This window comes from Vulpes lagopus, chromosome 12, assembly GCF_018345385.1.
Source record: "Vulpes lagopus strain Blue_001 chromosome 12, ASM1834538v1, whole genome shotgun sequence".
Lineage (NCBI taxonomy): Eukaryota > Metazoa > Chordata > Mammalia > Carnivora > Canidae > Vulpes > Vulpes lagopus.
This window is the reverse complement of record NC_054835.1, coordinates 38217233-38230694: the sequence shown is the minus strand read 5'-3', so window position 1 is coordinate 38230694 and position 13462 is coordinate 38217233. Positions and strand designations below refer to the sequence as shown.

General features: G+C 50.9%; 1 protein-coding gene across 1 annotated transcript in view; it reads left to right on the top strand.

Annotated features, from left to right (window-relative positions):
* PLXDC1 (plexin domain containing 1) overlaps nucleotides 1-13462 on the top strand; it is a 61597-nt gene that overhangs the window by 19033 nt on the left and 29102 nt on the right. Inside the window, exons 3-7 of the mRNA XM_041726638.1 lie at nucleotides 9466-9609; nucleotides 9894-9963; nucleotides 10603-10725; nucleotides 11099-11217; nucleotides 12180-12279. Coding sequence (XP_041582572.1) covers nucleotides 9466-9609; nucleotides 9894-9963; nucleotides 10603-10725; nucleotides 11099-11217; nucleotides 12180-12279 — 556 coding nt within the window. The remainder of the gene's footprint in view (nucleotides 1-9465; nucleotides 9610-9893; nucleotides 9964-10602; nucleotides 10726-11098; nucleotides 11218-12179; nucleotides 12280-13462) is intronic.

Below are 13462 nucleotides of genomic sequence, written 5' to 3'. Positions count from 1 at the left end.
TCTCAAGGTTGTGAGTTCCAGCCCTACATTAGAATAACTTAAAAAAATAAAAAAAAATTAAAAATAAAGAAATGCAGAAACCCAGGCTTTGCTGAATCAGAATCTGATTCTCAGGTGATTTGGATGCTCAGTAAGGTTTGAGAAGCTTTATAACTAAAGTTTTAAAGCAGTGGAAACCATCCTGGAGGTGGAAAGTACATCAATAAATTCATTACAGGAATATTTATGAGAGCATAAAAATTAGAAGCTATCTGAATGCCCAAAAATAGGGAATTACTTAAGAAAATTGTGGGATTCCTTCTGAGTGGATGGCCAGGAAGCCATTAGAAGTGATGGGTTTTTTAAAAAAATTTTATTTATTTATGTATTCATGAGAGACACAGAGAGTCAGAGGCAGAGGAAGAAGCAGGCTCCATGCAGGGAGCCCAACGTGGGACTCGACCCCAGGACTCCAGGATCATGCCCTGAGCCAAAGGCAGAGGCTCAACCACTGAGCCACCCAGGCATCCCAGAAGTGATGGTTAAAAGACCATGTTTATTTATTTATTTTTTAATCTTTATTTATCCATGATAGTCACACACACACACACACAGAGAGAGAGAGAGAGAGGCAGAGACACAGACAGAGGGAGAAGCAGGCTCCATGCACCGGGAGCCCGACGTGGGATTCGATCCCGGGTCTCCAGGATCGCGCCCTGGGCCAAAGGCAGGCGCCAAACGGCTGCGCCACCCAGGGATCCCAAAAGACCATGTTTAGATATCATGAAACCTGACAGAAGTAGTCCACACAACTGGATGATCAGCAGTATTATAACCATGTGAAGTTCTACACATATGGAAAAGGCTAGAAGGAAATATGCCATCATGGGACTGGATGAGGGATGGGGAGGTCTGTTTTTGTTTTTGGTTTGCCTGGTCCTGAGTCTGTGTGGTGATATGATATATTTATGCTGTTAAAAATCCCTGTTGACTGATATTCCTCCTCATGTTGAATCAGTGTCAGGATAGGATGATTCTTCCGTATCCTGTTGAGGACATTGAGAAATGCTTTGTCTAGAAAGCTGCTCTTCACTCTCTTCCTGAGCCTGGTCCAACCCCCCACTTCCAGGGCTTTCGTAGGTCAGTCCCATCCATCCTGACACCTCTTTATGCTAGGCCCTCAGCACTGATGCCAATACCCCTTTCTCTGGCCTGGGTCCCTCCCTTTCCAGGATGGACCTGCTTTCTGTACTTCGTGATGACAGGTATTCTGTGTGGGTTTATTTTAACCTGAGGCTTGAATACTTCCAGAGGGCAGATGGAGGTTATTATGTGGATATATGAGGTAAGGGAAAATAATAATAAAAGGCAGTGTTACAGGAGCCCTTCCTGAGTGCAGACCTCATCCTATGGCCTTACATTTAATTCACCCACCTACCTGAGGGGGTAAATATTTCTAATACTGTCTTGGAACAGAGAGGTGAAGTACTTGCCTCAAGTTGCACAGCTAGTGAATGGCAGAGGAAGGACAAGAGCCCAGGTCTTTTCTGCCTTTGGAGTCCAAGGGTTGGAGCACTGTCTCATCGTGGATGAGAATGCCTGGCACATTGGTCCAGACAGGGGGTGTTTCTAGACCAGTGCTTTCCAAAGCTTATTGTGCAAAAGAATCCCTTGGGGAGCCGGTTCAAATTTGGATTTTGATCCAGCAGGTTTGGGATTGGGCTCAGGATTCTGCATGTCCAGTGAGCTCCCAGGTAATGCAGATGCTGCTGGTCCCTGGGACACATTTTGGGGAACAGGGATCTGAGAACATTCCTATGGGTCTTGTAAGTCTTCGTGGCTTGGTGGAGTCAGGGAATGGGATGCCCCTTCCCCCAGCAATCCCATCAGCACCTCCTGGGTTGGGCGCAGCTGCCTGGAACACTGTCCCGAAAAGCCTGGCTGGCCAGATCTCTCCAGCAGGCCCTGCAGAGTGCCCTTGGTTGCCTGCCCCAGCATTTTCACCTGCCAGTTGGCTGGCAGTTGATGGGTCGATGGTGACAGCTTAGCCTGAGTTCCTGTCCAGAAACGTCTTGAACTCAGCCAAGGTAAATGCTGCCCCGCTGTCAGAAATGAAGTGCCTGGCGGGCTCCAGGCATGAATAATTGAGGCAGAAGAGTCACTGTAACAGCAGACGTTTAGGACGGAGCTGGGGTTGGTTTGGAGGAGACAGCCTCCACAATCAAAACCTTTTTTGGAAAGGTCCAACAAAATCATTGTAATAGCTCCTACTTAGCGAACACCTACTGTGGACCAGGCACTGGGCTAAGAGCTTTACATTGCTCTGTTTTGTCTAATCCTTTCAAGAACTCTGTGCAGGAGGTTACTGAGGAGGGACTGAAGCTGAGAGGAGAGTAATGTTTGGCACTAGCTACTATGTAGCGGAGCCAGTGTTTGAACTTGGGTCTGACTCCACAGCCCTTGCCCTTGATCCTAGAGCAGTGGTTTTCAAAGTGCACCCCATGGAACCCTAAGGGTTCACAGAGGCACTTCTTACACAAGCTGCTGTGGGTTGGAGGGTGGTGGAGAAGGAAGTAACAGCAGGCTGGGCTCCAGGCCCTTCTTTCCTTCCCCCAGAATGGCCATACTTGGATGTGATTTATGTCCTGAGCTTCCACAGAAGATTAATTGGAAGAAAGGATTCCATGAGCAAAAATGTTTGAAATCCACACCGTGCTGCCTCCCAGAATGAATATGGATTATTGACCAGGGCTTCTTGCATGCATTTCAAGGAAACACAGTTCCCTTTGGTGGACTTGCCAAATAGTCTGGCTCAGGCTACGCCCCTGACCCTCTGTAATGTTAGGCTATCCCTGTCGTAGCTTCTGGCCTCCAGGTCCGCAGGGTCTGGAGGGCCACCCTCAGGGGTAACCAGACTGCCCCAAAGACAGCAGGTGTGATGCAGTGATGGTGAGTTCCTGGGATGAGTTCACAGCCCAGGCACAGCCCCTAAATCCCTTTAGGAGTCACATGTATATGGATTACAGTGAAGAAGCCCTCAGATTGACAGGCCTAAGGAGGTCTCCTCTTGGGACTTTGCTTGTATTAGTTAGGATACAGATTCAGTTCTTGTAACAAATGTTAAATTTATGAGGGACAGGGGTGTGAGAGTTTATTCTCCTACATGTAATAGTGTGAGTATAAGTAAGCAGGGATCGATGTAGTGTCTCCATGGTGCTGGGAACTCAGCTTCCCTCTGTCTTGCTACCTGCTGCTCTGCAACATGTGCCTTCTCAGTTGTGGTCCACGATGGCAGCCCATTCCTACTGAGGACAACTGTTTTGCTGGTCTTCCATTGGCTGGCCGTAGTCTCGTAGCCCCACTTAGCTGTTGGAGGGCTGGGACATGTAGTCTTAGCTGGGTGGCCATGTGCCTAATGGAAACTAAAGGAAGAAAGAGAGAGTGGTTAGGGGGAAGCATTTATCCATCTCTGTCATGGGTGGACTTCGTATATCAAAATTGATGATGTTGGCAGCAGCGGGAGCAGGACCTGCAGTAACAAATGGGAAGTGCCCCCACAGTCAGTCAAGAAGCTGGCGGTGGGGGCATCTGGGTGGCTCAGTGGGTTAAGTTTCTGCCTTTGGCTCAGGTCATGATCCTGAGGTCCTGGGATCGAGCCCCACATCCAACTCCCCGTGTAGTAGGGAGCCTGCTTCTCCTTCTCTCCCTCCTGTTTGTGCTCATTCACTCTCTCTCTACTAAATAAATAAAATCTTAAAAAAAAAAAAAAAGGAGAAGAAGAAGAAGCTGGCAATGATTGACTTTATAGAAGAAAACCACGGCAGCCTGGGTGTGGGGAAATTCTCCCAGAAATTGGGTTTCCCACTTCTCTCTTCCCATTCAGATTCTCACCGTCTATGCTGGTAAAGAACTGCCTAGGGTCTCCCAGGGAAAATTCTCCCAGAAATTGGGTTTCCCACTTCTCTCTTCCCATTCAGATTCTCACCGTCTATGCTGGTAAAGAACTGCCTAGGGTCTCCCTGGAAGGTGCTCAGATCACCCCATGAACAAGACTCCTCTAGTTAGTGTCCTTTTGGTTCGGAGGAGCTGTTTGAATTGTGTCAGGAGAAAGGTTTATAATGAGGAGTTAGAGACCTACCATGGGATGGAGATGACAGATGGCCTGACCTCAGGGACCTGGCAGTCAGAAACCAGGGCTGCTTTCCTTCTCTCCACGCCCACTTCCATTCTTGTCTCCTTTTCACCCATCCAGTGTATACTTATTGAAGCCAGATGCATGTAAGGTCTTCCTTCTCCTCTCTGTGGACAAGCAGTCACATTTAGGACGATGCCCTGGTGACCCAGAGTCACCCATGTCCTACACTTGCTGCCAGGGGGAGCCAGGGTTTCTCTTCCTTGCTTGGAAAGCGTCTCCCTAGCTAGCTTCAATTCCTCAGGGAAGAGCTTGAGGAGTCAGGGGACTTCCTCCTGTGTGCAGGACGTGCCAGCTTTGGAATGCTTTCCGTAGACTTGGATTCCCAGAGGAGGCAGCTGGTCCTTCCTAAGTGGCTTGTGTATCACCTTCTGGCAGCACTGAGGGAAGATGTCCTGGTCACCACCCCACATGTTCTCAGCACAGCCTCGGGCCCCCTCAGCTGCGGGATCCTTGTGACTGAACTAATTCAGCAGGCAGATCCTAACACTTACCATATGCCAGGTGCCAAGCCTTACACTAGGTAGGTTCTGCAGGTGAGAAGATAAACATGAAACAGTCCCCTTAGCCCTGTGCCCCAAAAAAGACCCACGCTGGTTCTTCTGATGCAAGAGATTTTAACCAATGACTAAAGGGTGGCCCACGTCACCTTCCAGTGGGGGCAGCTACTTAAAAACCCAAGAAACAACAGAGGGAGGAGAGGCCATTGCCTTTGAGTGAGACTGGCTTGGTTTCAGCTGGGGCCAGTGAGATGGGTCCCCAGTCACCCCACCCTTTGCCATCTTAGCTGAGGCAGCAGACACATGTTAGCATCTGTTTGGGCTTCCCAACTGCAGAGCGTGGCTTCTGCCTGGGGCCCTCATTTCTCATGCCTAGAGGTTTGGTGAAAGCTCTCACCAGGTGAGTCCCAGGAACCAGGTGATAGAAACCAGACCCTTCTCCAAGCTTCCAAGCAGCTGTTTTAAACACAGGTCTGCTCAGGTTCCTAGGAGGGAGCTGCATTTGGTTGACTCCCAACATACCTGCCAGTGTCTGTTCTTGGCTGCTGTCCTGCTTTGTTTGGTAACACGATCCCATTCTGGTCACTAGGATGTGTGGTGGTAGCAATAAAACAGAGAGAGGATAAGCAGGCATTTGATGGACTAGGCTTTGTGACCATTCATTCATCAACAGATCCTCCAATTGAGCATATATTCTGTGCTTAACCATCATAGGTAAAGGCAAATCTCACCTGTGGAGAATGTATGGTCTCACAGGAAAGGCAGGGGTGGAGGTAATAAGTCTAAACAACTAAATCATCACAAGTATGCAACATATTGAGAGGGAGAAACCCAGGGTGTGATGAGGGGAGGTTCTCCTGAGCTAGTGAGTGCTAACTGAAAGGATGAGAAGGAGTCAGCTCCTGAATGGAGTGGGAAAGAGGTTTTGAGGTGCAGAAGGTACAAGGCCCTGAGGCAGACCAGTCTCGGTAATTTCAGAAGCTGAAGAAGCCCAGCAGGGCTGGAGCACAGAGAGCAGGGGCACAAGAGGTGGTAGGTGGAAGCCAGACTACCACGTGTCAGGAGGATTTGTGTTTTTGTGTAATAGACAGCGGAATCCAAGGACTTACTGAGCATCTCTCCAACATATCATCAGGAACCCAGGTTCTGTCTTGTTCTTGCGGCTCTTGTTCTTATCCTCACAAGATGGCTGTTGAAGTTCCAGCCATTGTATCTGCATTCCAGGCAGGAATAAGGAGAAGAGCAAAGGTAAGAGGGACAAAGAGTCAAACGTGACCTGCAGGAGAGTCTTCATTTTATCTTATTAGCCAGCCTATATCACATGGTAACCCTTAAGACATCCAGGGAATGAGGATTTTTAGCTGGTTACTTTGCTGCTTGCTATAGGTCCAATGTTCTGTTAACAAAGAAGTAGGGGGGGCGGTGGTGGATATTGGATAGGTATGTCAAGAGTCTGCCGCACAGAGCTTTGTAGGTCATGGTAAGGAGTGTGGTCTTCGTTCTGAGGCAGCTGGGGAGCCATAGAATGTTCTATGCAGGGTGATGATATGGAAGGGGGAGACAATTCAGAGGTGCCCTCCTTGAGCCACAGCAACACCTAGATTTGGGCCCATATGTTAGTTTCCTAGAGATCCTATAACACATCACCACAAACTTGGTGTTTTAAAACAATAGAAATTTATTCTCACAGTTTTGGGTGCTAGGAGTCTGCAATCAAAGTGTCAGCAAAGCCATACTCCCTCTGGAGGCTCAAGGGGAGAATCCTGCCTTGCCTATTCTGGTGGCTCCTGGCTTTCCTTGGTGTTCCTTGGCTCGTAAGCTACATCACTCCAATCTCTGCCTCTGTCATCACATGGCCTTCTTCCCCGTGACCCCTTTGTGTCTGTATCCAAATCTCTCTTTCTCTTATAAGGTGGCATAGTTGGTTGAGCATCCAACTCTTGGTTTCAGCTCAGGTCCTGATCTTAGGGTCACGAGATTGAGCCACACGTGAGGCTCTGCAGTCAGCAAGGAGTCTGCTCAGGACTCTTTCTCCCTTTCCCTCTGCCCCTCTCCGCCTCTCTCTCTCAAATAAATAAAATCTTAAACAAACAAACAAAAACAATGTGAGCACCCACCATTGGATTTAAGGCCCACCCTAATCCAATTTGATCTCATCTTGACTATAGTTGCAAAGATTCTACTTCCAAATAAGGTCTTATTCATAGGCATTAGGACTTGAGCATATCTTTTTTTTTTTTTTGGATTTTATTTATTTGAGAGAGAGAGCGAGAGAATGCGTACAAGCGGGGAGAAGGGGCAGAGCGAGGGGGAGAAGCAGGCTCCTTGTTGAGCAGGTGTGGGGCTGGATCCCAGGACCCTGGGATCAGGACCTGAGCAGAAGGCAGACCCTTAACTGACTGAACCACCCAGGTGCCCTTTGAACATACTTTTTTGTGGACACAAACCTGCAGGGCATGCATAAGGACTAAAGAACCGGCTAGACCCTGCTCTGCTCTGTGGGGCCATTCATTTCCCCCTCACCCATAGAGACAGCCCAGGAATTTGGGACAGCCATACTCACAATCTCAGGATTGTGAGTTCAAGTCCTGCATTAGGCCCCACCTGGACCTGGAGCCTACATTTAAAAAGAGAGAGAGAGAGAGAGAGGTTGAGAACTCCCATCCCCCACAGATGGTGGGGGCTATTTGCAAAGGATAGACGTCCTCACAGGGCAAGTAGTGGGAGAAGATAAATAAGAAGGTGATGTTTAGGGCAGCCCCAGTGGCTCAGTGGTTTGGCGCTGCCTTCAGTCCAGGGCGTGATCCTGGAGACCTGGGATCGAGTCCCACGTCAAGCTCCCTGCATGGAGCCTGCTTGTCCCTCTGCCTGTGTCTCTGCCTCTGTGTGTGTGTGTGTGTCTCATGAATAAATAAATAAAATCTTAAAAAAAAAAAAAAAAAAGAAGGTGATGTTTAAGTGGAGCATTGACAAAGTGGGGATCTGCCTGGGGAGGAAGGCAAGGAGGTCATTCCAGGCAGGAGGATCAGCATGTGTGACCACTGGTGGCCTGAGGGGAGTCTGGGCTGATGAGTGGGTGCACAAGGATGTACAGGGTAATGAGAGAAGGCGAGAGCAGTGAAGCTGGAGAAATTGGAGCTGACTCCTGATGAGACCACGGTTTGGGTTTTGTCTGGAAGACAGTGGGAGCCCCAGATGGTTTGTGAGCACAGTGATGTGGCCTTGCACGTGCTTTAGATTTGTTTGACAGCTGCACCGAGGGTAGGTGGAGGGGTGGGCCGTCTGGAGGCTGGAGGGGAGGAACCAGGCAGTGGCAGTGGGGAGATCCCCCTCCCCCACCACACCATCCTTCTTCTGCTCATCTTCTCCCGACCCTGCCCTGACCCCAGGTCCCCAGAGCATGTCACTTGTCAGAAGAGCAGAGTCTGCCTCTTGGCGGGTGCAGGGAACAGGCATCCCTGGTCCCTGCTCATGCTGGGCCCGGGGCAAGGGCCGGCTGGGCAGCTGGCAGGTTGGCAGGAAGAACATGGTCTGCTCTGCTGTGTCTGCAGCCACTGTCACCGGACAGCCTGATTAATGACCCACTGCGTCCGGGCCTCCTCATGGGTCAGCAGCCCCATCTCTGCAGCCGCGGCCAAGTGAACCGGCCTTCTCTGCCTCCTGCCCCCTTACGGCTGGTGCTCCCAGATGGGCAAAATGCTATGACATCGCCTCCTCCCTGGCTCTGCCACCCTTTCTGCTAACTAGTTCCTGTCCTCTTTTAAGTCCTGGCCCTAAATGCCTCCTGTGCAGGAGAGACTTTACAGAATTAACTCCCAGCCTGCTGTGTTCAGCTTGTTCTTTATTTTATCCATGTCGAGCTCATGGTAGAGGTTAAAAATGTCTTGAAGGAACCACGGCTGCTTCTCTTCCTTTTCTCAGCCCTCTGGCGACTGTCGCGTGGGCCCCGAATTCTCCCTCTGCTTAAGGGCCTGTGTCTGTGTGTTCTACTTGCATAAGGCCTGCTTCCTCCATCAGACTAACAAGATGACCCCAAGATCAAGGATCTGCCTCCATCTTTATTTTTCATTTATCTATTTAGTTATTTTTGAGGGAGAGTGGGTAGGGACAAAGAGAGGGAGGTTGGGAGAGAGAGAGAGAGAGAGAGAGAGAGAGAGAGAGAGGGAATCTTAAGCACGCTCCCTGCTCAGCACAGAGCCTGACTTGGGGCTCAATCTTGCAACCCTGAGATCCTGACCTGAGCTGAAACCAAGTATTGGATACTTAACCGACTGACTGTCCCAGACACCCCTCTGCCTCCATCTTTATACTGGTGGCTTCTAAGATCCAGTTTTTTTTTTTTTCCCTTAAGAAGGGTAACCTCAGGGCAGTGACTGTGTCTCCCCTTCAGTCTGGGAGCTCCCTGAAGACGAGAGCTCTGTTTGGGGTTGCCCTGTCTATTTCTTGCTGATGCTCCAAGCTCAGCTCTGCCTTGGGCATGCTCTGTGCATACTCAGGGGCTGCAGGAAAAGCCCCCTGGCATATCTGGGAATGGAAGGGCTGAGCATGGGTATAGCAGGTGTGAATTTGGCTGGAGCCAGAGCTGTTGGGGCCTGACTACGGGCCTGGTACTGAGCTATGGTCTGGGGCCAAGGGGAGCCCAGGACATCCAGGCCTAAAGGAGTCCTGGAAGCCCCAGATCCAGGGAGGGCTGGGACTTCAAATCAGAAGTCCATGCAGGGGAGGGGCAGAGGATGACTCCTGGCCAGCCTGAGTCTTCATAGCTGCTGTGGTCTCTGTCTTGGGTGGTGGCAGGAGGACAACCATAACTACTATGTGTCCCGTCTGTATGGCCCCAGCGAGCCCCGAAGCCGGGAGCTGTGGGTGGACGTGGCCAAGGCCAACCAGAGCCAAGTGAAGGTCCACAGAATCCTCTCCAACACCCACCGGCAGGCTTCGGTGAGTATGCCAGTCCCTGGCAGCACTGCCTTGGGCCGGGAGGCTGGGGGCCAAGGCCCTGTGCCCAATAGTGGGCATGACTGTGGCCTAAGGTCCATGATCTGGGAAGTGCCTTTCAGGGGCCCCTGGGGGGCCTGGCCAGAGTTAAGGTGCCAACCTGTGGTCCTGGGGGCCTGTCTGGGACCTGCCTGTCCCTGGTCCTGTGCAAACAAGCATGCAGCAGTGTGGGTGTCCAACCTCCTGGCCTACAGCTTGCCCATGCTGATTCTCTCTTATGCCTGCAGAGAGTGGTCTTGTCTTTTGATTTTCCTTTCTATGGGCATCCTCTGCGGCAGATCACCATAGCAACTGGAGGTAAGGCTGTGTCTGTCGGTGGGACTGGGGGAGGTTTGGAGATCTCAGCCAGAACCCCAGGGGCCTACCTGGGAAGGTTCATTGGAGGCAGGGGTACACAGACAGACAGTAGAGGGTCCCACATCCCACACTGGGCTCTGTTGGGGCCCCTATCTCAGGAGGGAGATCAGTGTGTGTGTTGGGCCACCTCCCTGATGTTGGCTGACTTGCTTGTGTGTGTGTGTGTGTGTGTGTGTGTGTGTGTGTGTGTGTCCCAGGGCTAACTCAGGCCAGCGTGGGCAATCCCTGTGGTCCCTATGCTTCTGAGCCTATGAATGAGAGAGAGGAGGAGACTTCCCTGAGAGCCTGATTCTTGGGACCAGGCTCTTTGCTGCTATGAGGAGCCCATCTTTGATTCCCGTGTACTTTCCCAGGGACTGGGAGAGGTGGGAGTCTGTAGCCCCCTAGAGGGGCAGGGAGAGCCTTCTCTGCTTGGGAGCCCCTTTGCTGCATACACACCAGACCCAGAGCCTAGCAGGTGGAAATGGGGAACAGAGGAGACTCGCTTCCAGTTCCCTCTGTGCTCTCCCTCCTTGCACAAGAATGCAAGTTCTCTCTAGGCCTTCTCTGGTGACCTCTCCGCATTTATCCCCACCCCAGGCTTCATCTTCATGGGCGACACGATCCATCGGATGCTCACAGCTACTCAGTATGTGGCGCCTCTGATGGCCAATTTCAACCCTGGCTACTCCGATAATTCAACAGTCGCTTACTTTGACAATGGTGAGACCAGATCTCAGAGTTTAAGTCACCTGGCTCCAGGGCTTGCTTGTCCCCCTGCCTTTAGAGGAGCCCAAAGTCTAGAGAGGACAAGGTATTTGCCCACAGTCACACAGCCAGGCAGCCACCCCACCTCCCTGCATTCGGTTCTTCTGTACCTTGGGAACAAGAGGCCTGCGACCTAGCAGGGTCTGATGAGATAACAAAAGAAAAGTGCTTGGCTCTTAGCAGAGGTGACAAACATGATAGGCTTGTTTGTCTCACTCTCACCAGATTGTCCCTTGAGCACCCAACCCTCACCCATACCATCCCGATTCTGCAGGCCCTCCTCCCTGCACTGCCTCCCTGTCCAGCCAGGTCTCTGCCTTCTCCCCAGGGACAGTCTTTATTGTTCAGTGGGACCACGTGTACCTCCAAGGCCGGGAAGACAAGGGCGGCTTCACTTTCCAAGCAGCTCTGCACCATGACGGCCGCATTGTATTTGGCTACAAAGAGGTGAGTGAGCGTAGCCGCAGAGATGGCTGGGTCTTGGGGTCTTCATTCAGCAACTATCTGTGGAGAACCTGCAATGTGCCAGCCACTGGCCTCAGTGTGGGGAATACAGCAGTTAATGAGAGGGCCATAGGCCTGACCCTTGTGGAGATGTAGGCCTGGTTGGGGAGATAGACAGTAATTGCACAAACAAATGTAGAATAACCTCTAAGACAACTGTTCCTAAGTAGAGCCAGGAGAGCCTTTCATGAAGCTTTTTTTTTTTTTTTTTTTTTTTCATGAGGCCTTTTATCTCAGCAGAGATCAAGGAGGCTTCCCTAAGGAAAAGAGTTGAGACCTGCAGGATTCATGGGAGTTAAGGAAGCAAAGAGGAGAGAGGGGGGAAATCACGTTCAAAGATCCTGTAGCAGGACAGAGCATGGCTGGTACAAAGCATTGAAAAAAGATAGCAAGGCTGGAGGGGAGAGAGTAGGGGGCAAGATAGGGCCCTTTGCCTATGGGAAAGGTCACTCTGGCTTCAGAGTGGAGAACAGATTGTTGGGGGCCTGGAGGGAAGGCTGGGAGATATTTTGGAGAGAGAGATGTTGCCAGCTTGGAGTAGGATGGGGTGAGACGGAGACAACTAGACAGATTTAAGAGCCAGGGAGCAAGTGAATTAATAGGCTTTGGAGATGTGTTAGGAGGAGGGGGGCATGGATAGAAGAAAGGGAGTGACTCCCAGGTTTCTGGCCTGCATGGAGATGCCATCCACTAAAAGCAAAGAAGAAAAGGAAATCTACTGGAGACGGTATGGGGGAGACTTGCAATTTGGATGGGGGCCCATTGGATTTGGGATGTCTCTGAGTCCTCTGAGAGGTGCCGTGAGCAGGCGGATGCATCTGGAGCTCAGAATGGAGGTATAGGCTGGCTCAGGGGTGTTTGGCAGGGATAGATAGAGCCTCTTCCCCCTTGCCCCCCCCCTACAGATCCCTATGTCTGTCTTGGAAATCAGCTCCTCCCAGCACCCCGTCAAAGCAGGACTATCAGACGCCTTCATGATTCTCAACCCATCCCCGGATGTACCAGGTGAGTCCCCAGGGATCCAGCAGAGCTCTCAAAGGGAGCTCAAAGACTGAGCTCCAACTGACCCAGGCTGTGGGTGGGTGGGGATTGGCAATGGAGGGGGTGGATGGAGGGCAGAGAGCTGAGCAGGAACCAAGGGAAGATGGAGCATAATGAGTTCTAATAGTTTTTCATTAAAGCCGAGGAACCATTTTCCCCCCAATGAAATCACCAGTGGAAAGTGCTGCTCTGTTGGATGGGGAGGGGAGCCACTCAGCACCCAGTCCATTTAGAAAGCCTCCAAAGACACCAAATTAGGATTTTTGAGGGCTCCCAGAACACAACCATAATTACATCCCCATCCCAGGTGATAGGAGCATCACAGGGGGCTTCAGGGAAAGGAAGCCAGTCTGAGCCACATAGTTAACTGTCCTTCAGCAGATCAGATCTCTCTAGCCTCAGTTGCTTCTTCTAAAGTGGAGGTATAGCTGGAATGGTGCTTTTTCCTTCCTGGTCCTTCTCCAGTTCTGATATTTTGGAGGGTCACAGCTCTTTCTCTCCTGCTTCCAACCTGCTGCTCACCCCCACCGGAGTCTTGGCTTCACATTTCTGGGGAAGGCCCTGCAGGCATGCCATCCACTGTTTTTAGAGCCCTGGCTCAGATACTTTTGAACCTGACCTCTTCTGCTGTGCTGTGTATGCAGTAGTCCTCTGCCTACTGGGGGATGGGACTGGGGGATATTCTGAACTCCACTCTGGCCATGCCAGGCTGGATGAGAGGATGTGTGCAGAGTCACCAAGTGCTTTCCTATAGAGAGGCAAGGCCCCACCATTCTGGGAACTCTAGGGCTTCCAGGCAAAGGAACTTTCTTACATCTGTTGGTTGAATTCAATGTTCTGAGTGTTCTGATTCTGTGTTCTGAGTTCCTACTTTGCACTATGCTTTCTTTTCTTTTTTAAGATTTTATTTATTTGAGAGAGAGAGAGCAAGTGCACGTGCGTGAGTGGGGTGAGCGACAGAGGGAGACTCAGACTCCCTGCTGAGCAGGGAGCCAGATGCTGGGCTCGATCGTGGGACTGCGGGATCATGACCTAAGTTGAAGGCGTTGTGTAATGGACTGAGCCACTCAGGCGCCCCTATACACTATATTCTGGGTGCTACTGAGATACAATGAAGAAGTCATGGAGGGATTCATCATCTGAATGG